Genomic DNA, 25,424 nt, shown 5'->3' on the forward strand with positions numbered 1-25,424 from the left:
TGTGTATGTTTATTTGAAAGTAGCTCCCACTGCAGCGTATTAAGCTTATTCACTAGTAAGCATGTTTAAGATTGCAGTCTTAGCCTGTTTCCAGACACATGAATATGTCATTGTAGGAACATTTGGCAATGAATATATATATTCATCTATAAGTCCAAAAATCTATGCTCAAAAATTGACCCCCAAATCCCAATTTGACTTATTTATGGGTCAGTATGGTTATGTGATAGCAGTTCTTTCATATTTCCCCATGCAGTGGGGAGAGAGTTTCTTTTTCTCTTGAGCCAAGCAGAAAGAGTCCTGGGTGATTAATTGCTGTTAAACAAACAAACAGGAACCCTGCACTTGCTGCCACTGTCTGGGGAGTGAAGGGTGAAAGCAAAGTTGAAACACTGAAGCAAAAAGCCTCAATTAGAGTCTCTTGCTGTGTGTATACATACACACACTGAAGGAGCCTCCAAGTTTTACCCTCAACTTATCCACAGGTCATGGCAAAATCCATAATTTTAGCCCCCAAACCTGTCTTTGACTTATACATGAGATCAACTTATAGTTGAGTATATACAGTAAGTAAAATACAGTGCACATGCACTGTATGTGGGCGCACCATGCGCAGCATTAAGCATACGCTGAAAATGCGTGGCAATGAAAGAAATGGCTAGGCGTGTGTGCCATGCCGCAAGCACACCCCCCATTGTTTACAACGGGGTGCGAGCATACACATGATTTCCCTTACGCAGGGGGGCGGGCGGAACGGATCCCCCACATAAGGAAAGGGCCCACTGTAATTTTTTTTACAATAATTAAAGCCAAACAAAATTACAGTTGACTCTCTGTTTTCACAGGGGATCCGTTCTGGACCCCCCCCCCCCAAAATGGAGACTCGAACGCATTCAAGCCGCATAGGCTTGAATCGGGCACACCCCCGTGAGTACACACCCCATTGATGGTAATGGAGGTCACCCCTCCGCGTATATTCAAGAACGTGGATCCCAAGTCCACGAGAAAGGAGGAGTGACTGTATTATGTCAGTATTAAAGTGTGACTTGTATTTAGCCTCCTGATAGTAACATGTAGTATATTTATAGCATACAATTGAAATGATGGTGCTTTTCTGTTTTCTGTAGGAATGATATCTTTGTCTTCTTGTTAAGCACAAGAGCGGGTGGATTGGGCATTAATCTTACAGCTGCTGATACAGTAAGTAAACATCTTGGTTTCAACATATAATCTTAATACTGTAGGATAAAAATGAACAAGCAGTAAAACAGTACACTATATGAACAAACTCTTAAAAGCCCATAATATTGAGAAAGTACCTTTACTGTACCTTTAATATGACTTTTCTGATGAATGATTGCATTATATTTGTGACATCTTTAATAAAACAAAGTATATTCTAAAAATGAACAGTGAAATATCACACATGTCTTATACCACTTGGGTTCAGCAACAACAGAATCAGTTGTTTCTGGTTTCCTACATATTTTTCACCATGAAAACTCATTAAATGACCAAATAAAATTGCCCAGCCACAAAATTATCCTGAGAGTAAATGCAAAGACCTTATACCATAAATTCAAGAGCATGAATAAATTGTGGGGAGTGATAAGAGAATGTTTGTTTGTTTTGTATTTTTGTTTTGTAATTTTGTTTTAAAATTTCCCCTGACAGGTAATTTTCTACGATAGTGACTGGAATCCAACAGTGGATCAGCAGGCCATGGACAGAGCACACAGGCTGGGTCAGACAAAACAAGTGACTGTATACCGACTGATCTGTAAAGGCACCATTGAGGAACGCATTTTGCAGCGGGCTAAGGAGAAAAGTGAGGTAAGATTAATAAAATGTGAAATAATGAAAGGGATATAATTTATTTGTTTATTTCATTTGGCTGTCGCCTTTCTCCCAAAAGGGCTCCAAGGGGTATTGAACAATGACCATTGAGAAACCAGGCATTCCTTTCCAGAAGAGGAAACATAATCTGATAGAGACTGATTGTATTGTGAAGAAAATATTCTGAATAGTGACCAAACTGTTTCTTTGTTTGTTAGTTCATTCATTCAGTGTATACCCTGCCTTTCTCCTGGTATGGGATCCAAAGTGGTTTTCAACTAATTTAAGTTCCATGATTCAAATAAGGCCATAGAGAAAGGGTGAGTGATCATTGTATTTAGCCTCCGGTGGGAAATAGTCTTTTTATGCCTGCCACGTATTTATTTAATACACTATAATCCTACCCCTTTTCCAGTACTGCATTCAAGGCAACATACATTGAGTTCCCAAGTGGTTTCCTATCTAGGCATTGACCATCTCTAACTCTGTTTAGCATCAGCAGCAAGGCTGCATTGTGCACCTTTAGATTATGCCATACCCATATAAACTAGATTGTGCAGGGCACTTAAGTACACTGGTGGTACACACCTACTTTATTGCTCAGGAAAATACTTCTTGGAATTAGAATGACTGTTAGTTTCCAATCACTGGGTGAAATGTGCCATTACTCACAGGTGCCAGAGAAACTCTCACAACTAACAACATTCTTGCAGAACTGATTGTTTCCTGCCCCACTCTCATAATGTGTTATCAACATGCTGTCTCCCTTTGTTTTTATTTGAGCCTCAAACTATCCATGGCCTTGTGTTTCTATACATATTGGAATTTATACATTTTTGAAATACATTTTACAGTAAGGTTTCAACATAGCAAAATGTATATTTAACATTCTGGCTAAAGAATATGTTAAGCACAAGAACATATCAGTAGCATAAAGTTTATTAAGTCAGTTTCAGTGGTCATAGCTACCATGAAGGCACCAGCTCCCTTTTGAACTTGGAAGCTAAGCAAAGTCAACCCTGGTTAGTACTTGGATGGGAGACCAGCAACAAATACCAGGTGCTATAGGCTATATTTCAGAGGAAAGAACTGGCAAAACCACCTCTTAATATTCTTTGCCTACATAAACCCTATGAAATTTATGGGATCATTATAAGTCAGCAGTTGATTTAAGGCACATGGACACATACACATACAACTATCAACCATTTTGAAAAAATAATAGTGTGTCTTGATCTACTCCTAAGTGCTATACCAAAATAGTTCATCTCCACATCTTCTCAGTATCTCTGCCTATGGAGAAACTATGGACGGAAAGACTGATTAGTAGGTCTTCTTTTTTTTTAATGTAGATCCAAAGGATGGTGATTTCTGGTGGCAATTTCAAACCGGACACCTTGAAGCCCAAGGAAGTGGTTAGTCTGCTTCTGGATGATGAAGAACTTGAGAAAAAATGTATGTTAGAGTATATCCTATCTTTGTCCAAAACATCACCAGCTCCAAATGTGTGCCTCTCTTTCCATTTGCTGCTTTATCTACAAAATTATCTACCTCTACAAAATGAGGTAGATGAAGGAATCAGAGTTGAAAGAGTCCACAAGCACTGTCCAGTTCAGCTACCTGCCATGCAGTAATATACAGTGTTTAAAGACAACAGATGGATTTGTATTTAGGCACTGTTTTCATTGCTGCTTGCTACAAAGTGTGCTCTTGGAGTTTGTTTACATGTGCCATGCAATGAAGTACCAAGTACTGGGTAAATTTCTCTAATATACTTAGAGACAGTGTATTCTGCATAAGTACTCCCAGTACTTATTAACAGTCATTGAACCATAGTGTTCAGCAAAATAAAAATAAAGAAATGTAGTCAGCATTGATCTTTGAAACCTTTTAAATCAAAAGGTGAAAATAAGTTGGGATAGTGAGGCTATTTATTTTAATTTTCTTGTTTTTGCCTAATGGTCATTGTTGAACCTCTGTGAAAGGCATTTAACATTTTAGACTTCAAATTAAAATAGTGTGCAAATTATTTTTATTTTGCTATAATAGTGTAAATTTTTTTAAATGGATGGGCCACAGTGGAAAGGGATGGAGATGGAAAGATAGGAGAATGAATTTAAATGAGCAACATCCTGTTCCTACAATACTTGACTAGACTTAAGTTTTACACCAAGCTTTGTATGATGACTGATAAAGATTTCTGACTGTATTTTTGAACTGATAGTGCGTCAGCGTCAGGAGGAGAAACGGCAGCAGGAGGAGACAAATCGTGTGAAAGAACGTAAACGAAAAAGGGAGAAGTATGCTGAAAAGGTACTTTGAACTAGCTTCTGCTCCTTTGTGGCATTATAACTTTAAATATGGGTCAGGTTCATTTCCCTTTTCCCACTTACCCCATATACATTACTTAATGCTTGAACTCTTTCTTCAGAAAGGAAGTCTTAAGTCATTGTAATGTGTTTGAAGCTCTTTTCTGAAGAGAGTGCAAGCCCCAATAAGTACTAATTGTGCTTTCTAAAGTAAATTTTCTTAAAATAATCATACACACCTGCCTTTTGGATGATCAGTATTTCTATCTTGGAAAGAATAACATCCAGCAGTCATCCTTAGTGGTCAGAATATATATATACATATACTGTATATTGTCCTCCTGCAGACATTTTTATCTAATTTGGTTAAATAAATGACTTTAATTACAGTAGATAGCTTTCGTATAAAATGTCTTAACTTGTGTATGAATTACTGTTTTAGATGGATTTTTAAAAATTATTAGGTGAATGCATGTAAAGGTGATCATGTTCATAGCAATTATTTATAATACCTAAATGGAGCTTCCTTGTTTAGAAGCATTTGCTGGAGTCAAAAGGAATGCATGGTGCCACCATATCCTGCTAGTATGATTTCTGGGGACATCTCACTACATTTGTATACTCACTAGAGTGCTGGACTATATGGTCAGTGGCTATGCTATAGGGGAGGGATTCTGGGAGTAATTTTTCCGAGCTCTGAATAGGATTCCTCTTCAAACTGAGCCAAAAGTCAGAAGTCAGGCAACTTACTTTACTAGATGGATTACTGCTAGGTTTCAGCTAATAATACTGTACTGTGTGGTTGCCTGGTGTATTGTCAGACATGTTTTGAGTATTTCTTCCATGTTTTTTGGCCTTAGGATAATTGTTTCTTTTATCTGATTACAGAAAAAGAAGGAAGATGAATTAGATGGAAGGAAAAGGAAAGAAGGCACGAATCTGGTGATCCCTTTCCTTCCATCTGCAGATAACTCCAACCTCTCTGCAGATGGTGATGAATCATTTGTCAGTGTAGATTCTGCCATGCCTAGCCCTTTTAGTGAGGTAAGACTACCTTTACAGCACGATAGAGCTGTTTCATATATGACATGTGAGATGAGTGCAGTGAGGCAGGGAATTCATTAGTATATGACATGAAAGTCTTGATTTTTAACAAGTGGTGAACTAAACTCTTCCAACAGCACTTCATACTTGACATTGCCATTTTTTTCCTATAAATGATATCTGTAGGAAAATCATATTCATTCATGTTTTCTTGAACAGATTATTCCCATTCTCTAATATACCACACAACATTGTAAATAAGATAGAGCATAATTCACTATTGATAAGTTAAATTGCACTCATCTGCCCTCAAAGTATTATATAGAATTTCATTTTATACTTTTATCTGCTGTTTTCATTTTGCTTTCCTGTTCCAGAACTGAGAATGTACTTTTTTATGTACTCTTCTCTTTGATACCTCATCAGAACTGTCTTACTCTGTGCAGTCACCTGTTTCTAAGCCCGAGTACCAAATTCCCAGGTTGGTTTGCCCTCTGTCTCTTTAAAGAAAGCCAGGGGAACTTTCAATAAAGTGAGAAACCTGAACAGTGAAGTCACCTGATCTTTGTATAATTTCAATAATTTGTAAGCCACCTTGAGTCCTCTTACTGGGAAAAAAGCAGGATATAAATGAAGTAATAATAAAATAGTAATAATAGTTACTATTCCTATGAGATCTCATTTTTTCCATCATCCAAAGCCTCACAGAAGATAGATATAAAAATTGCTACTGTGTTGTTAATACTTCTTCACATTTTATGGCTGTATAATGTAATACCTATTGCTAAATAAATAAATAAAATGAGTTTCATCCATTATGGAATCTTATTACTTTGTTAATCTACAGAATTCAGAATGAGATGCATTGATAATTGACTCATAAATAATTGTGATAAGAGAGGGAAATTGCATGTGTTTCTGAAGATGGGAGTATTTCTCCCTGAAGAGGGACATACACAGTTAAAGGAAAACATAAATTTTTCATCAACCAATAGCATTTCTATTGTGATCTTGATTCAAGCTAAGCAGGACCAAATCATAAAAGGCAGCATTTGAACAGATAAAACTGACTTGGGCTATGTATATATGCTCCTCAGAGAATGAACCTTGTTGAACACGGGGAATCTTAACTTTTGAGTAAACAGATCTAAGTCTGGACTGCCCGTCCTCCTGCTGTTTCTGAAGCAACCCCGTGATTGTCAAGTGAATTTTTTTCATTACAAGTTCAATGACGAAAAGAAATCAGGGGCATACTCCACTCATGGGAAGGATCTGTTTTGACATGTGAAAGGTCCATTTGTCTTTTGTAGTTTAGATTAACTAATGATAAAAAGAATGAGCAAGGAATGCAGCCTTATCCTGTCTCTAGTAGCTAGCAGGAAACGTTGGAGGTAGATTACTTGCTAATTTATTCCCTTTGTCATACATTTGTTAAACTGGTTAATATCTCTCCTCTTAGAATTGCCCCTCCCCCATGTAATACAACAAATTGATACTGAATGCAGCAAAAAAGAAAATACTCTTCAGTTGACTTGAGAGGTGGTGTTTAGCTTGCTTTGAATAAAGTTACACTTAAAAGAGTTCATAAAAAGAAATGCTGTTAGATTATTATTATTAATATTATTATTATTAACCTTTATTTATGAAGCGCTGTAAATTTACACAGCGCTGTACATACAATCTTTTTAATTAGATGGTTCCCTGCCCTCGGGCTCTGGCCCTTACTTTGGATGCCTGAATAATATTGACGGTACAAAGAATTTTCATCCATATAGCATATGTCCCTTCTAGATAGATAGTGTCCCTTGATAATTTTCAGGATAGATAACTGTTATTGTGGGGCTGCCCTTTGAAGATGGTTTGGGAACTTCAGTTCTGTCATGAAGTGGCAGCCAGATTCCTGAGCATATCCCACTGTTTTAAAATGTCTACACAGGCTTTTAGTGTACTCAGGTTCAATTCAGGTTTCTGCTTTCAACTTTTAAATGGTTCAGGATCATGTTAAAATTAAGACATTTTCCCCCTGTTTGAATAAAATCTGTATTTGTGAAGATAGCTAACCTTTTACTTTCTGCTAGAAGAGCAGCCCAAACAATATTTTTATACCATATTTAAGAAATATTCAGCTGCTCACTATCCTGAAAGACAGCAGTGGTTTAGAAATGCCTCACCCATACCTCCAAAACTGATGCAGGCCAAAAGTTATGTACAGCCAGCCCTCCTCATAGGCAGGCTTGCCTTCTGCAGCTTTGAGCTTACGCGGAAGGCAAGCACCACTAGAAGTAATGAGGCACCTACCTGCACCGTGCGCCCTGCACGCCACAGCAAGCACGCACCTCATTATTTCCTATAGGGCTTGAGCATACGCTCATTTCCCCATATGCAGGGGAACAAATCCCCCATGTATAGGGAGGGCGGACTGTATAATATGGTATATTAGCTAGATTATTACACTAGGAAGACCTGGTTTCTAATCCCCACAAGGTCATTCACTCCTCTCAGCCTGACATACTTCAGAGGGTGATTGTAAGAATACAATCTTGGAGAGCACCATGGAGGAAAGATGGGATATAGGCCTTACAGTGGGCCCTTGGTATCCTCTTAGATTTGATTCCAGGATCCCCTGCAGATATACAGCTCCCATTAAATACAATGTAATAAATAGTAAATTATGTCCTTTATATAAAATGACAAAATAGGGTTTGCTTTTTGGAATTTATATATTTTTAAAATATTTTCAAACAGTGGATGCTTGAATCTGTGCATGACAAATCTGTGGATATAGAGGGCTAATGTACTCTTTTTATTATTTTTCTTCCTACTATTGGTTCTGACCTCATTCTGTTAGGAAGAATTGCGGGTGCTCAAAGTCTTGATGGCTGAAAGAAGCCATTACTTTGTATCAACACATAATGAAGTCAGTATTCCAGCACGGAGTAAGACAGACCTCTTCATGGGGTAAAACATTGAGCTATGGCATTTCTGTTGTTCTTTCAGAGTTAAAACTGAAAAAGGATCACTTCCAGTTGCAACACAGTGTAGTTATTTCCCACACAGTGTACTTGTTGGTGTAATTAAAACTTAAAGTAATGTATTTTTATATTGTCTAGATTTCCATCAACAGTGAGTTGCACATGGGATCCATTCCACCTGATGAAAGCAGCAATGACATGCTGGTGATTGTAGATGATCCAGCATCTTCAGCACCTCAATCAAGAGCTACCAATTCCCCCGCTTCCATCACAGGCTCAGTGTCTGACAACATGAATGGTTGGTATTTGTCTATAAATTTGTTCCAAGACTACATGGCATAATTGCATTGCTTATCAGTATGGGCTTTACCTAAGGGCCAGGGAAGGGGAAGTCTAGGAAAGAATATCACCTTCATATCTGTTAGGTTAATGGACTCTTGACATGTTTAATCATTCACAGTGTGTCTAACCATTTTGCTTTTAAACAGGACTGCATATTTAGGAGAATGTGTGATTTGATAGTGTGAGCTTTGATGCAGATGGCTCCAAGTAACACGAATTTATTGGATAGTTTTAGTCATGGCACTCTCTCACTCTCAGTTCACATATATATTGTACAGATAATAATACTAATCTAGCACAATATAAATGCTGCAGGATTAGGGTGGGATAATCCTCTGCAGATCTTTTTTCCTTTTCAGTTCTTGGCTTCTTCACTGTCTATCTAGCAGGAGGGATTGACTAGAAAGACATCCAGGAGAGATATTTCTTGCTGTCTGGCTCGTTTGACCAAGTTGTGTGGCCTGTTTCATGTTGGGAGCCCAGGCAAACTGCAGTTATTTTATGCTATTTTATCTCATTCTTAAAGAGTTTAAAGTGTATCTTAAAACAGCTAAAAAGCTATTCAAAAGAGCAATCCTAGTGTGTTACCAGTAGTGCAGGTTCAGATATGTAGCCAAACAAAAACTTACCGGTAGATATGTTGCTGAATATTGCTGGTTTGAGGGTCAGCTCATCAACACTGCAACAGATAATAATAATAATAATAATAATAATAATAATAATAATAATAATAATAATAATAATAATAATAATAATAATGTTTATTTATATTTCTCACCACTCCCAAGGTTCAAGGCGGGATTACATCAGTAAAAAAAAAGATTTATAGGATACAATTTACACAATATTATATACTGTAATGCAGTATACAGTGGACCCTTGTTATACGCGGGGGTTTGGTTCCAAGATCTCCCGTGTATAACAAAATCCATGTATGCTCAAGTCTCATTACATATAATGACATAGCAAAATGGTGTCCCTTATAAAAAATGGAAAAGCAAGGTAAATTTATACTTTTTTGGTACATTTTCAAACCGTGTATGCTTAAATCCGTGTATAAAAAATCCGTGTATAAGAAGGGCCGACTGTACACACACACACACACGATTATATATTATATAAATAGATATAATAGATAAAAGCTTTGTTTTGCATCTCTTCATTCACTACACCACTAGTTCAGCTTTGGCCTTGTTTGATCGCTAAAATACTATCAAGTAGTAGAGGTAATAATTTTCTCTAAAAATATGATGTACTTCTATTCTTAGTCACTGCAGTTATACAGACAATCCAAAATAAAACAAATTGTACTTACAGATTAATTTTTGTGGAACACCTTTTTTCTTAGTACAAGTCAAGCCACACATACTCAAAATTGCTAGAATAATATAAAATTAATGGGTGTTTTTACTGGACTATTTGTTTCATGACAGATTTATCTTTGCTTTTTGAATTATACAGAAATCTTCAGCAAGGAGAGTGAGCTAAATTCTATGTGCGCAGATCAAATTTATCCCCTAAGGCACATATCTAGGTCACTGGGAAGATCATAAAATATTACCATAAAATATTTAGAAAGGTATCTCAGATTACAGTGATAATTCAGGAAACCAAAACATTTTTGCAAAGAATTGGCCTGTAAATTCAGCACCTGCTACTTTACACATACCCCTTAAAACTATAGAGCAAGTTGATGTTTAGGACAAACATTGAGAGGGATTAATGGAAGAACCAAGGGGCTGTTGTCTGAAATAACTGTTTTACTATCAAAAACTGAGATTATATGTCTGTCTGTCTGTCTTAAAGAATGAGATACCTACAGTGTGAAAACATATGGGATTATAAAGAAGAAACAAATTGTGTTAATTACTAAGGTGTGTTTAATTTTGGAGATCCCGTTTGTGATACACCACTAAATATTTCCACATCTGTTTTCTTCATTCATTTCATTAAGGAATTTCAATACAAGATATGCCTGTCACAGCACGAGGTCATTCAGGTAGAAGCCGAGGTCGGCCCAAAGGTTCAAACGGTGCATCAAAAAGCACAGGGAAGGGTCGGAGCCGAAAATCTACAGCAGGAAGTGCAGCTGCCATGGCAGGTGCTAAAGCAGGAGCAGCCGCCGCCTCTGCAGCAGCATATGCAGCATATGGATACAATGTGTCCAAAGGTATGTGTGTGATATGGCACTTTGCAGATCCTCAGCCAGGCATCCTTACAAAAATCTCTAGTGTAGTGTAATCTCAGATGAAATGAATTATCAACATATATTATGTTTAAAGTTTTCATCTAGTTCCAGAGAGATAAATCATTCAGTAGAACTATACTGTAATAGCCTAAGAGATTTTTTTCTTACTGAATTAGTTTTGTCAGATTAAGCCTTACTGCAATATTGCAACCTTTCTTGTGTAAAAAAGACCTTTCTTTCCACCAAAATCAGTGGGCTCAGATCCTTCATCTCATGTCTTGAATCTCTTTGTGGGTCGACATCAGAACAGATGCTTCCTCAAAAAGGAAAAGAAGAAAGTGCTGATGTTGTCGCTCAAAGTCATACTTAATATTAATCTCATAATTTTAATTTTGTCAGTAGTTAAAAAAACATATTTTGGATATGGCCTATTGGGAAAACATTCTGTTTTTTGTCACTAGGTATGTCTTCAGGCAGCCCTCTCCAGACTCCAGTTATTCGGCATGCTGGACTTACAGATTTTGTACCATCAAGCACCTCTTCTCCCTTGAGCAAAGGAAACAGTGTTTGTGGTTCCTCAAAAACCTTAAACCTGACAAGTTCTTTGGTGCCAGAAGCCCCAATTCGAAAACAATATAAAGGAGCCCACACCTCAGGTGGGCGATAGTAATTCTGAATCCCTGGAACCTGTGTGTGTTCATATCAGCTTCCTGAGCAGCCTACACTTACCAGCACAAGGATATACAGATGATGCCTTGTTTCCATCCCTTATGTGGGTGTGAAGAGAAGCTTTTCTGCACTACTGAGGCAAGAGGTGTCTTGTGTGCACTTTCATGCATAGCCCAGATTTACTACCTTTGCAGATTTGTGAGGAGAAGCAACAGAGATCTGGGATGCATGAACTTAACTTTTGCATTGAGTTTTTTCTGGCATCCTACAAATCATGCAGGAAGAAGATCCAGCGTCTGTGTAAGATTGGCTACAAGATCTCCTTTTGTTCATACCTGCACCAGCACCCACTCTCTTTGACTTTTCAGGTTTCGTGTGGAATTCAATTCCATGCTTATAATGAGATCAGCATCTTACCTTTGTAGGTCCCCAGCAGATTTGGAGGAGCCTTTTGGTCAGTGCCCCTTTTTGAGGGAGCTGTGGAAACATAACTTGTTGGTTCTAATATGTATGAATGGTGGGATACCATGAAGAATAGATTTAAGGGGAAAGAGAGAGGAGTCTTGCACTGTGCCCTAGGAAGACTTGTTGTTACTATCATGCTTCTGAACTACCAAAGTACTGCTTGTTTGGTTGGTTAAACAAAAGTAGGACAGATCTGGGCTTTCAGAATTGCATTGCTATCTCTGCATCATTGTATGAAAGTTTAACATCACAGTACCAAGTTCTGTTGCATTTACTATCATAGCACTGGGTTTTAAGTATACTTTTTCCATTTGACTTACATGGAAATGTTAAGGCATTTAAAATAGAGCCATTTTGTATGTGATCTTTCAACAAGATAGAGTACTGAAAGGGGGAGAATGTCACCGCTTTTCTTCTCATTGTGCCATAGAAGAGCTTTCTGGTAATGTTTTAGGTTCCACAGTTTGCCATGTTGCAAAAGATGAACAATGGAAAATGTACTAACCCTACTTTCATAGAACCCATAGCTAAGGATTATCTTTTATTCCAAGCCATCCACTCACCATATGCTCTTTAGCAAGTCTCAATTGGCACCTGGGTCCATATCTAGCAGGTTAGACTTGCTGCGCTGTGATGATCTGGCACTGTAGCACTGTTCTCTGAATCTCATTAAAGTTGTCTAAGAGCAGCAAGATCATTAGTGCAACTCTTTGTCCTGATACTCCATTCTGAATGCACAAGAACCCTCTGCTTTAGCATGATATATATCAATACTGTCTGCATTGCACTGAGATGAAGGAGGAAGGCAGTTCTGCTTTCACGTTAACATTGATATTTTTTCTGGGCATTCTCATCTTTCAAGGGAGAACCAGGTGTCGAGGTGAAAATCTTAGCTAAGGCAGCAAAGGATTTTTCAGTCTCACGCACCTTTCCTGGCATCCCACAGTGTAGAGCAAGTGCTTCCTGTTGACTCTGCCTCTAATTTGCACACCTAAAAATAGCAGAAAAGAGTTCAGTTAAGATTGATTAAAAAAAAAAACAAATTTGGAGGGAATAATTGGGTGGAGAGGGGATATTTAATTTAAATCATGAAGAGTTTACCCCATCTCCCTCAGATTCTACATGTGTATATATACAGTGTTTAGAGGGAATCAGAAAAAAAATGCCAAGCTTTTTTTTTCCTCTTTGAATGTGCTGTCTATTTTTATAACTGAACTTGTACATATGTATAAAAAGAGACACATCTTTCTTTTACTAACTGGAGAAATGAATCTTAAATAAAATGGAGTGAGATAATTTTATGTAAATTCAGACTCCGGTTTATTGTTTCCATAGAGTGTGTGATGAGATCTTGAAACACAGTGTGTTCTGAAGTACATACGTTGTAAATGTGTATAGATACAGGTAATGTATCAAGAAGTTTGAAGATCTCCTAACTAATCAATAATGTCTCCTGTGAACATTTTCTTGTTTTTTGTTTATTGTTTTTCATATGTTGAAGCAATGAATATATGCAGTAGGATGACTGTAAGCTGGAAAAAAAAGAGAAGATTTCTTATTACTACAAGTTAATATAGTCATGGAGCCATCTGGCTGATAAACTGGTTATCAAAAACACAAGTTACAGTATTTTTTCGTTTCCCTGTCCTTGTGTTGATGGTCCAGTATGGAATTTTTCCCACTCTGACAGGAATGAAATATATTATGGGGGGAGGGGGAGATGAAAATCAGTTATAGTATAAGTGCTATGAAATGTAAGAGCATTCTGTGTAATATTATAAATTATGTGAAGTGTTGTACACTGGTGGTGGGATATGGATTCCAGTACTTCCCCTTGTATCCTCTCCCTTAAACACCTTGGCAAATAACATCATTACAATTATTTCCCCTCCCCTATATAGTGTAGTAACAATATGCTCATCTGTTCAACCATGAAAGTATTTTGTGAAGAGGTCAACATGATCCATTCACTGTTTCCCACAGCCTAGACTTGTAGTGAGAGAAAAGATTTGCCCTTCTGTCCTGTTTGAATAGTTGGTGCTTAGTGCTTATGGATTGTTCTGTGACTAGGCTAGAACCATAAGGAGTAAGATTCATATTCTCATTTTATTTATCATGTGACATTGCATGAATTTAAAATGTTCAAACAAAACAGTCATGTCCAACAAAAAGGAGATGGTCTAGGAAAGTGGTAAGGTGCTTTCTACAAACAGTTATATTTATAGACACTGTTTATTTGATGTGACTGTTTACATAGTCTCACTGTAGTGTTTATCACATGAGACTGAGCTTTAATGTAGGTTCTATGAGATTATCAAATGGCTGAGCTATGAAAAGCTGTATTTGCTCATCTTCAGCAGTCTGGGAAATTGTAGGATGTGTTTCCAGGTGTGCCTACTTGTGGGCAAGCAGCAGACTCCCCTGTTGGCTAAAATACCATGTGAAACCTGATGAGACTAGGTTAGGTCTATATACCTTTAAATATCATAGGAAAGCATGTTGAAAGAGAAAGTTAGTGATTAAAATTTCCTGATCAGTTTGTGAGATTAGGTACTGCAAAAGAGCACTAGAATTATATTATACATTGCTTTGGGATTTTAAAATAAAAAGCAGAATTTAAAAGTTCTTAAATATCTGATTCAAAAATCCTACTAAAAACAAAAAGAGAATGCACCTGTATCTGTTTATCATCAGAGCATGATGAAGTGAGAGATATGGTAAAGTGAACTTCAGTTATTTTTGAACAGCACATGGTCAACAGTATTGTGCCAGACAGGGCTTACAGCATGATCTCTTAAGCTTTTTCTCAGGTTCAGAAATAGGGGAGAATTTTTTTTCCTCCACTGAATTCCAAGGAGGAGCTTCAGTGTGTTGATTCCTTCAACATGAGCAACTGGAATGATTTGATTAGGTTATTAAATCTAAGTTTCCATTGCTCTGCTTAGGTCCTCTAAATTCATACCCATGACCTGCGTAATAGAGTCCATCTATCTAGCAAGCAGCCTTCTTCTCTTTCTATTTCCCTCCACCTTTCCTAGCATTATTGTTATTTTCCAATGACTCATGCCTTCTCATGATGTGGCCAAAGTACGACACTCTCAGTTTAATCATCTTGGCTTCCATGGAGATTCTTGGCTTTATCTGTTCTAGGATCCATTTGCTTGTCGTTTTGGCTGTTCATGGCCAGCACCACATTTCAAATGAATTGATTTTCTTCCTATCCACTTCCTCATTGTCCAGCTCTTGCATCCATACATATTAATAGGAAATACAATGGCTTGTACAATTCTAACTCTTGTGCTCAGTTCTATATATTCGCTCTTTAGGATCTTTTCTAGTTCTTTCATAGCTGACATCCCCGTTCTTAGTCTTCTTTGGATTTCTAGACTACAGTCCCAGTTCTGGTCAGTGTTTGATCCCAGGTATGAGAACTGTCTTACTATTTCTATTTCCTCATTGGCTAGATTGAATTTGTGTAGATCCTCTGTGGTCATTATATTTGTTTTCTTTATGTTCAGCAGTAAGCCTGGCTCTCCACTTTTTTCCTTGACCTTCTTTAGTAGTTGCTCTAGGTCTGTGATGTATATATATATGTGTGTGTGTGTGTCTATAAGCTATGGACATACCTGTGATGCTGACTGGTGATCGGTAGGTCGGCAGTTTGAGATCCAAGCACAGCATGATGGCGTGGGCACCTGTCATTGGTCCCAGCTTCTGCCAACCTAGCAGTTCGAAAGCATGTAAAAGTACAAGTAGATAAATAGGTCCCACTTTGGTGGGAAGGTAGCAGCATTCTGTGCAATCATGCTGGTCACATGATCACAGAGTTATCTTTCAAGATCATGCAATGTCTCATGATAAGTAAAACAAAGACAACAGGATATAGAAGGCAAATATGAAGTAGACTCATTACATTGCTTATAGCAGAAATGCTCACATTTTTGCAAAGATGTATTTTTTCTTTGGCATTTCTGCATGTGTAACTCGATGGCATCGAAGAGATGAATGGTTGTTAAGTGTGACACCAGTCATTTTTGAATCCCAGGGAGGAAAGAACTGTTGATGCCACTTTGTCAATGATTTATATTGATTCTGTTTCATGCACAATTCTAAGAACGCAGCATATTCCATCACAATATGCATCAGTTATATTTCATTTTATTTCTATGCCACCTTTCTTCCAGAGCAGAACCTAGGGCAGCTCCCAATTTAAAAAAAAACAATATATTTTTAAAACAATTAAAAATCTACACATTAACATATAAAATCATTTAAAAACATACAAAAGCTAATAATAAATAAAACATGCATCAGAAACTCCCCTGTTTGCCCATTTAAAGCCTGCTTTTTTTTAAAAAAAAAAGTCTTTGCCTACTGGCAAAAGGAAAGCAGGGAGGAGGCCAGCCTAGCCTCTCACAGAAAGTTTCTTCACCCCTAATTTATGACAATTTAAAGTTGATTTTCTGATTAAATCACTTCTGTTCTGACAACTAGAACTTACTGCTTTTTCACACTAGAGGGCAAACAGGATTTAAACGAGAGTAAAACTAGAGAAAACCAGGAAATGCCTGATGTTTATCCCAGGACATTTCCTAGTTTTCTCTAGTTTAATTCTCGTTTAAATCCTGTTTGCCCCCCAGTGTGATAAAGCAGATAGAAATACTTCCTCATCTCTGCAGAAACAGTGGAATTGGCTGCCTTGGAGGATGGTAGACTCATAATCTTTCAAGGTCTTTGAACAGAAGTTGAATGGGCATCATTCAGGAGTGTTTTAACTGTGTATTCCTGCATGGCAGAAGACTGGACTAGATAGCAACTCACAAGATTCTATGACTGCAGCTGCACTGGAGAAATAATCCAGTTTGATATCACTTTAACTGCCAGGGCTTGGTGCTATGGAACTCTGGGATTTGCAGTTTTGTGAAATATTTAGCCTTTTCTGGTGCCACAGCAAACTACAAGTCTTGGGATTCCACAGTATTGAGTCATGGCAGTTAAAGTGGCGTCAAACTGGATTATTTCTGCAGTACAGATGCAGCCTTAGATTTGAGATCCACTGAAAAGCATGAAACAAGACTGAATGGTTCTGTCACAAATTGTAATGTATTTGTATCATACTCCGCTCAATAAACTAGCAAGACTTAAATTAACAACAACAACTCTTCTTAACCACCTCTCCCCATGGACTGAGACAGGAAACAACAACAATTAACAGAAAACATCAGTTAAAACACACATCAGTTTAAAAGGACAAATAAGAAGTACACAATCCACATTTAACATTCACAATTTAAAAATCATCAGGATAACCCTGCCAGAAGAGACTGGTATTTAATTCTGTTTTAGATTTGGACAGTGTATTCAGCTGTCAAATCTCTTCTGGCAAGGTCATTCCACAGTCTAAGGATAGCTGGGCAAAAAACAAAGAGGACCTGAGTATATGGGGCAATTATATGGGAGGAGGCGATACTGTAAATTGAAGTTTTCCATAGAAAATAATTGTGAGCTCCATCCTTACTTTAGATCATGATATATTCAATTATTGGATTAATTTAAATATTTATATACCTCTACTTGCGTAAAACAATATTACAAGAACCATCATAGTGATTCACAAAAATCATAAAATCAGTTTCAAGTAGAAAATAAAAATATTTGCAAAAGCGTAAAAAGGAATATAGAAGCATATGACCAACAGCATCAAAAATCATCCAGTATAACCAGGATAGGTATTAGAAAGAAAGAAAGATACTGTTTTACCAGGCATGTCTCTCTGGGCACAGTTTACTATAGAAAAGTGCCATGTGAATAAATTAGGCTTAACTCTAGGAACAGTTTGAAGGAGTTTAGAAGGATAAAATATTTACATCCATTTACATTATGAATGAGAAAGAGAGGAGAGTAGGTGCTACAGAAGCGTGTTTCTCAAGCTGTCTGAAAGTGAAACATATCCCCCCCCACCCATTTTCTCCATTGACTAGTGGGCTTCAATTTCAACTCTTAAAGAGGACCCAGGATAGAAAGTGTGAAAAGCTTTAATAACACAGTTCTGGGAAACTAAGACCCGTTACACACGGGCCTTAAAGTACGGACTGGGTCCGTACTAGGGTTAGGAAGGGGTGTCCCATTCTGGCAGCTGAGGCCCCGATACACTGGGGAAAGGGGCGGGTGCAGGCTGCCCCAAACAGGTGGTCTGTAACCTGCCCCAAACAGGCGGTCTGTAACCCGCCAAAGTGATTTTCTTCAGTTTGCGATCTGATCTTCTATCTTCTTGCAAAATCATTAAATGGATGCTGACTCTTGTTTGTCTTTAAATTTATTTCCTAGCTTTCTGACAAAAAACTAACCCTTGGGTCAGCTAACAATAGTAAAACACATATACAAAAATACAAAAACAAAAATGCAAGCAAACAAAAGCAATAAAAAGAAATGGCAGCACCCAAGTTATACCCTCATCACTACCAACTCATCTTAAATGTCTGAAGCCTGAGTAAAATCATATGCCTGCTAGCAAAACAGAAAGAGGTTGTATAGCCTCCCTCAGCGGGGAGTTCTCAACATTTTCTCAGTAAAATGCAGTGGAAAGCAGATTACATACCCTTTTAAAAACTCCATGTTATTCCACTAGTCCTTAAAATGGGTAAGCTCTTCAATTATCACTTAAAATTAGCAGTTGTCACTTTGGCAAGTCTCAGAATACCTTTAAATTATGCCTTTAGAAGGGACCATTGACTAAATGCTCTGACTGTTCAGGTGCCTCAATTTGTAATTGCTTTCAAATGATGCCAGAAACTCTCATGTGATTGCAATTATCCACTTATTTGTTGATGACTTGTGTGGACTAATAAATTAAATGGAATGCCTGTAGACACACACCCTCCATTCCTCATGCTGCTACCTGTGACAGAACCACAGTCAGTGCAGATCAACAGCCCAGTGCCTTGTGCTTTCCAGTCTTACAACAACAACAACAACAACAACAACAATAATAATAAAGTCCTCATAAACTGCATCCACACTGCCGAAATAATCCAGGTTTACTTTAACTGCCATGGCTGCATGCTGTGGAATTATGGGAACTCTAGTTTGTTATGGCAACAGATCTCTGACAGAGAAGGCTAAATGTCTCAGAAAAGTGCAGAATTCCATAGCATGGAGCCATAGCAGTTAACGTGGTGTCAACCTGGATTGTTTTGGCAGTGCAGATGCAGCCATAGTTATACTGTACAAGAAAAGGCACCAATGGTTCCTCTGCTGCCATGCTCTTTTCTTGAGCTGCACCATTGCCTAAGGCAGGAGTAGCAACCAATAGCCTTCCCAATGATCTACATTTCCCAGGAACCCTAGCCATCGGTTCTTACGATGGGAGTTGTTCAGTCCCCAATATTTTTGGAAAGCCCCATGGCTTTTTCACTCATCATACAGCAAGAAACATGTTTTTCCCCCTAAGCAATCATGCACCAATGGACTGTAGCCAGTGCAGGCAAACATGATTCCTGTGTTTTGCTTTCCTGCCTTCCTTTGAAAAAAAACACCCTTGTCCACACTTGCGTTTGTGAATAAACTCTGTTTGGTCTGCTGCTGGTTTAGAACAGATCTCAACTGAATTAAAGGTATTTGTTTTCATTCTTTCTGTTTCTTCCATTCAGTGAGTGCTCTACATTTTTTAGAGGTATGGCTGCTAAGGAGGTGTATATTACTCCTCTAACTCATAATATTCTGTGAAGCTATTAGCTCTTTTTTCACTTTGCACTTGCAGTAGCTTGGCGTCTAAAAGTGTTTTGCCAACAATAATTCAGTTTCCCAACGTAATGTGCTGCATAGTAGATAATTATAGATAGACAGTTTATAAATAAATATATTGACTTCTTGAACTGCCCTTAAATCCATGCTGCTTCTGGTGTTCACAGTTTGCAGGCAATTACTGTAGCTATATTTAGTCATCATTACCTGCTATAAACATTTTAATTCTGTTAATCTCTTTAGCAGTGTCATTATTTTCTCTCTCCTCTCCTTTTGGAGTCCCTAGTTTGCACGGCATCAGTCTGGCCCTTCAAGGCCCAGAACACTAGAATTATTTTTGTCTGGCATTGATTCAGACGAGTTGTTCATGCCTAGTGAGTATATCCCAAACCACAGGCAATTCTGTCAGGCACACAGAAATGCCCTGAAATAAAAGCAAATGCAAAAATGTTGTATTGTACTTCTGAGCATGATGTCCATTTGATTTAAAATTCTGATTTAGGTCTGCCAGTCCCAAATAAATCAGGAAATTGTGTACAAGCTGTTTTTCCTGAATGTGGTTTATCTTTATTCCCCACAAATGGTTTTTTTTTCCCCTGACGAGTTTTCTTACTAAAAATGAGGGAAGAAGCTGGAGCAGCGACGGACAACCTTTGGCCCTTGTAAGTAACTGCAACTCCCACATTCCCATACCATTGAGCATGCTGGCTGAGGCCTCTGGTGCATGACAGGCATCTGAAAGGTCAAAGGTTCTCCACTTTTGGGCTAGACAAAGGTATATGGCAAATGTGGGGAAGTTTCAGGTGAATTGACCTGAAACCTGTAAGTGGACATGCTCAGTAAGCCTGGAATCCAATTAAATGGGGGAGAAGATGGAAGTGGCCAAAAGTCCACTTCTGAATATTAAAAATAAGGGAAAGGGGAGGGTGGGGAAGGCAAAGGCAAACCCTCAGAGGAAAGCAAAGGCAAACTTGCTCTAAATAAATCTTGCTTAGAAAACGCCTTGATAGACTTAGCCCCAGAACTGCAACTGACCATCCTTGCCCAGCTCTGCTTTATGATGGTTATGGCAGAGCTGGGCTCACACTAGCAAGCTTGATACCATCTCATTTTCTTTTACACAAAGAGGTCCCTTAGAGATGGAATGGTAGAGAGAAATACTGTAGGTGGACAATAGAGATTGAAAAAGGAGTCAAAGAAAGATTGCTAAAAGAAATACTGGAAAGAGGAGAGAAAGAGAAAGGAGAAGGAACAAAGTTGAGTGAGGTAGCAGTAGAAAATAGCCAAGGAGGTTGTGTGAGAGAGGGTCTGAGCTGTGAGATGTTGTTAAACATCAGATTGATGTGCTGCACAGTGAAATATCAGGTGAGAGCCAGCATGGTGTAGCAGTTTGAGCTTTGGACTACGGCTGGAGACCAGGTTTCAGATCCCCACTAGCCCATGGAAACCCACTGGGTGACCTTGGGCAAGTCACAATCTCTTGGCCTCAGAGGAAGGCAAAGACAGACCTGCTCTGAACAGTCTTGGTAAGAAAATCCCTTGATAGACTTTGCCTTGAGGACACCATTAATCAGAAGGAACTTCCTGACCCTTGGAGAGTGGTGGAGTCTCTCTCCTTGGAGGTCTTTAAGCAGAGGCTTGATGGCCATCTGTCAGGGAAGCTTTGATTGAGATTTCCTAAATGGACTGGATGGCCCTTGTGGTCTCTTCCAACTCTGATTCTTTGAAGGCACACAGCAATTTTGTCCCAAATCATACAGAATCCCCCAAAACAGGTAAAAGTACCCTCATCCACCTTCACATGCACCCCAGGATACTCTACAATCCATAAATGAATTGTTTTGATTGTTTTTAAATTTTTGTTGTAAAGTTTTAAAAGTGTTTTTATCTTGTGAGCTTCCTTGGTTCCCTTTCTGGGAGAAAAGCGCCATAAAAATGAAATAAATAAATAAATAAATTCCCTCTTCAGAGTCTCTCAAAATAGTGAGAGGAAGTGACATGACATCACTTTCTGTTGCCATTTTGAGAATGACTGCAGAGGAAGAGAGATATTTAGGTTTGCTGTGAGTTGTGGAGGGTGCAGACCATAGAGGGAGGAATTGATTCCTTACTCCCATGCAATTGTGCACGCCTGGCTTAAGTTATTCTGAAGCACCATATATACATACTGGCTGGAATCTTGTTGACATACACTGGTATAGAGAGTTCTTTCTTATACCTGACTGTTAAACCGTTACTGTAACTTGATGTTGATGCATTTCTTGGTTCCTATTAAAATTGTTGTGTATTGGGGGTTTTGGTGCAGAAAAGTCATCTAAGAGGTTGACTAATCCCAAAATATACATAAAACATTTAGAAAACCAGTAGCGAAGTCAACTGAGCAATAAAAAGACAGAAGCTTCATCTCACCACCCTAGTTTCATAGAATCATAGAATCATAGAGTTGGAAGAGACCACAAGGGCCATCCAGTCCAACCCCCTGCCATGCAGGAAATCTAAATCAAAGCATCCCCGACAGATGGCCATCCAGCCTCTGTTTGAAGACCTCTAAGGAAAGAGACTCCACTACACTCCGAGGGAGTTTGTTCCACTGTCAAACAGCCCTTACTGTCAGGAAGTTCCTCCTAATATTGAGGTGGAATCTCTTTTCCTGTAGCTTGCATCCATTGTTCCGTGTTCTAGTCTCTCGAGCAGCAGAAAACAAGCTTGCTCCCTCCTCAATATGACATCCCTTCAAATATTTAAACAGGGCTATCATATCACCTCTTAACCTTCTCTTCTCCAGGCTAAACATCCCCAGCTTCCTAAGTCGTTCCTCATAGAGCATGGTTTCCAGACCCTTCACCATTTTAGTCGCCCTCCTTTGGACACGCTTGTTTCTCCACATCCTTTTTGAATTGTGGTGCCCAGAACTGGACACCGTATTCCAGGTGAGGCTTGACCAAAGCAGAATAGAGTGGCACTTCCCTTGATCGAGACACTATACTTCTGTTGATGCAGCCTAAAATTGCATTGGCTTTGTTAGCTGCTGCAGCACACTGTTGACTCATGTTCAACTTGTGGTCTACTTGGACTCCTAGATCCCTTTCACACATAGTTTCATTCAGTCAGGTGTCCCCCATCCTATATCTGTGCATTTCATTTTTCCACCCTAAGTGCAGTACCTTACATTTCTCCATGTTGAAATTCATTTTGTTTTCCTTGGCCCAGTTTTCCAGTCTGTTCAGTCATTTTGAATCTTGATCCTGTCCTCTGGGGTATTAGCTACTCCTCCTAATTTGATGTCATCTGCAAATTTGATAAGTATGCTCCCAATTTTTTCCTCCAAGTCATTGATAAAGATGTTGAATAACACTGGGCCCAGGACAGAGCCCTGTGGAACAAAGTTTCTGCCTCAGTGGCCTGGAAAAAAGGTCCATCCTTGGTTTCTAGTAAACATGCTCCTTGTCCAAGACTTCACCACCCTTTGGCATAATTTCACCCTTTGGCATCATAGTTCCCAAGATGCTTGCAATGCCTGTTGGTTAGTATTTAGAAATTTAGAACAGTCCAAAGATAGCCAAGAAATGATCTGGAAGTGAGGAGAGGAAATATAAACACATCTAAAGGCAATATAAAGCTCAGATTTTAAACCAAAGATCCAAGGATCCTCTTGTAAAGTAGACAGTGTTCACTTCCAACATGGCTTGGCCAAGCTGCACTGATATACAAATAGGTTTCATTGAGAACCAAGCCAGTCAATGCTTTAAGTATGTATGTAATTATGCAAGTATGTTGTTCTTCTTGCTTTTGAGTAGAGGTGAATATCTCAGGTGGCCCTCAGATGTTAGATTATAACTCCCATCAGCCATAGCTAGCATGGCTAATGGTGAGAAACGTTGGGAGCTGCAGTCTGACAACATTGGGAGGGCTGAACATTACAAAGAGTGAATATAGGGAGCTTGATTGATAGGAGCCAACAATCCTTTGTTTCTTTCTGTAATGATTCCTGTCCAAGTCATGCTTCCTATGCCTGTAAAATCAGCTAGTTTACAGTTTAGAAAACCAGTCAGCATCCAGTTTTTTTCTTGTTAGAAAAAAAAAGAGCTCTCCTGTAATTAAAAGTACCCACTCCCCAAAGCATGGCAAAGTCATCCCCATACCCACAGGGAGAGTTTGGGAGCTCCTATTATTGTTATTGTTATTATTGTTGCAGCATGGAGCAGCCACAAAAACTGCCCCTGGGTTTGAAGCTCACACTTTCCCTGTCTCTGCTTTAAAGTGAGAAAAGATTTACTAGCCTGGGGTTTGCAGTTTAGGGAAAGGTATTTAGAATACTCAACCTGCAAATTCCAGGATTCCATAGCAGTTAATTTGCAATCATTGTGTAGTGTGAAAAGGTGCTTGACAGATTTAGTCTGCTTTCCCTCACCACCACTGCACAGTCTTAGAATACTTGAAGGCTAGAAGCCCTTTAAGAAGTGAATACTATTTTGTGTCTAAAGAGATTTTAGTTTAATTTAATGTTAGCCTGCAGTCCTAAGCACACTTACAAGGGAGCAAGCCTCACTGGTCTCACTAGAACTTACTTATGGAAGACATATAGGCGCTTTACAGACCGCCCAAAAAGGGTGGTCAACCGGTGCCGTCATTTGCTGCGCAGAGGAGCCCCAGTGGCCAAACCGCGTGATTCCTCTGCGCAACAAAAAGAAGCTGCAAAATGCAGCTTCTTTTTGCGGTGCCCTTATGACGCCACAAGGTGCCAATGGCACACTTGCGGCATCATAATGGCGCTGAGACGTGTGGACGCTAAGCGTCCGCTACGTCAAAATGGTGGCGCCCATGTAGAACAGGTGCTGCCATTTTGTACGTGCTTGGCGCGTACTAGGATTAGGGGCATCTGGAAAGGACGCCCCTTTCTAACCCTAGTACGTGCCGCACACGTACTTTCCACCAGTGTAGAACGGGCCATTGTTAAGAAAAATACACTTTTCCTGGAAAATGTGTTAGAATCCTCTTAAAAATGACTTTTAAAATCCTGAACAGTGCTGATAGTGTTGATTAAAAAATACTCTCTACTAAGTGCTGATATATTTCCACTGGAAACTTTCTCCCCCCACACATGCACCTTTCTCCCATCCTCTGCCCAGAGCCTGGAGAATTAATTTTGTCAACTACAATTTCCAAAAACACGGAGCCAACATTCCACTGAGAGATGCAACGTAACAAAATAAATCTACAGCCTCTGCCTTGGCCCATCAAATTGAGAGACTAAATAGAATTTGTCAACTTTTTTATTTTGTTTTTTTTTAAAGGGAGCTTTCAGCTAACTGCCTATGTGTTTTGTAACAATATATACATTATGGCCTGACACTGTCTTTATGGACAGCACTGAACCCCTCCAGACAAGAAAGGTTGAATAAACAGAAGCACATGAGGGAGATATCTTGTTTTGGTATCCCCAGGAGGAGGCTAAAAAAGTCTCAGACTCACAGTAAACAACCTCTCCCTCTTATGGAGTTCCTGACCTTTATTTCAGTTCTCCAGAGTTCAAGGTACTGGCAGTACTTTTTAGGAACTTCAGAGTGTAAACAAATGCACAACCATTCATTTGGCCAAGTGGACAAGCAAGTGGAAGAGATGAAAAGGGGGTTGGAGAAAGCACACCCGGAAACCAATGAGCAAAAAGTTTGTAGAACTTCCTGACTGTCCTACAGAGAATGCCTTTTGAGCCCAGCTTTTTCACAGGGTTCTGCTACCGCAGAAAACAGGCATTGCATTGCCTGGGTGCAGCAGGCCCGAAATATTTGGCTGTACATCTCTTTGCACTGGGATGCACTCTGTTGTTGGCCTCAAATCACTTCAGACAAGGAACTT

At 38.9% G+C, this 25,424-nt stretch overlaps 1 protein-coding gene across 2 annotated transcripts in view; it reads left to right on the plus strand.

The window, feature by feature from the left end:
- Positions 1-13,132, plus strand: part of INO80 (INO80 complex ATPase subunit) — a 97,461-nt gene extending 84,329 nt beyond the window's left edge. For both annotated transcript variants that reach the window (XM_042448382.1, XM_042448392.1), the window contains 8 exons: positions 1,128-1,200; positions 1,675-1,833; positions 3,189-3,291; positions 4,061-4,149; positions 5,034-5,189; positions 8,300-8,459; positions 10,458-10,673; positions 11,153-13,132. In XM_042448382.1, coding sequence (XP_042304316.1) covers positions 1,128-1,200; positions 1,675-1,833; positions 3,189-3,291; positions 4,061-4,149; positions 5,034-5,189; positions 8,300-8,459; positions 10,458-10,673; positions 11,153-11,358 — 1,162 coding nt within the window. In that variant the 3' untranslated portion in view covers positions 11,359-13,132. The remainder of the gene's footprint in view (positions 1-1,127; positions 1,201-1,674; positions 1,834-3,188; positions 3,292-4,060; positions 4,150-5,033; positions 5,190-8,299; positions 8,460-10,457; positions 10,674-11,152) is intronic.
- The last annotated feature ends 12,292 nt before the right edge of the window (positions 13,133-25,424 follow it).

This window comes from Sceloporus undulatus, chromosome 1 (assembly GCF_019175285.1).
Source record: "Sceloporus undulatus isolate JIND9_A2432 ecotype Alabama chromosome 1, SceUnd_v1.1, whole genome shotgun sequence".
In the NCBI taxonomy this organism is placed as follows: Eukaryota; Metazoa; Chordata; class Lepidosauria; order Squamata; family Phrynosomatidae; genus Sceloporus; species Sceloporus undulatus.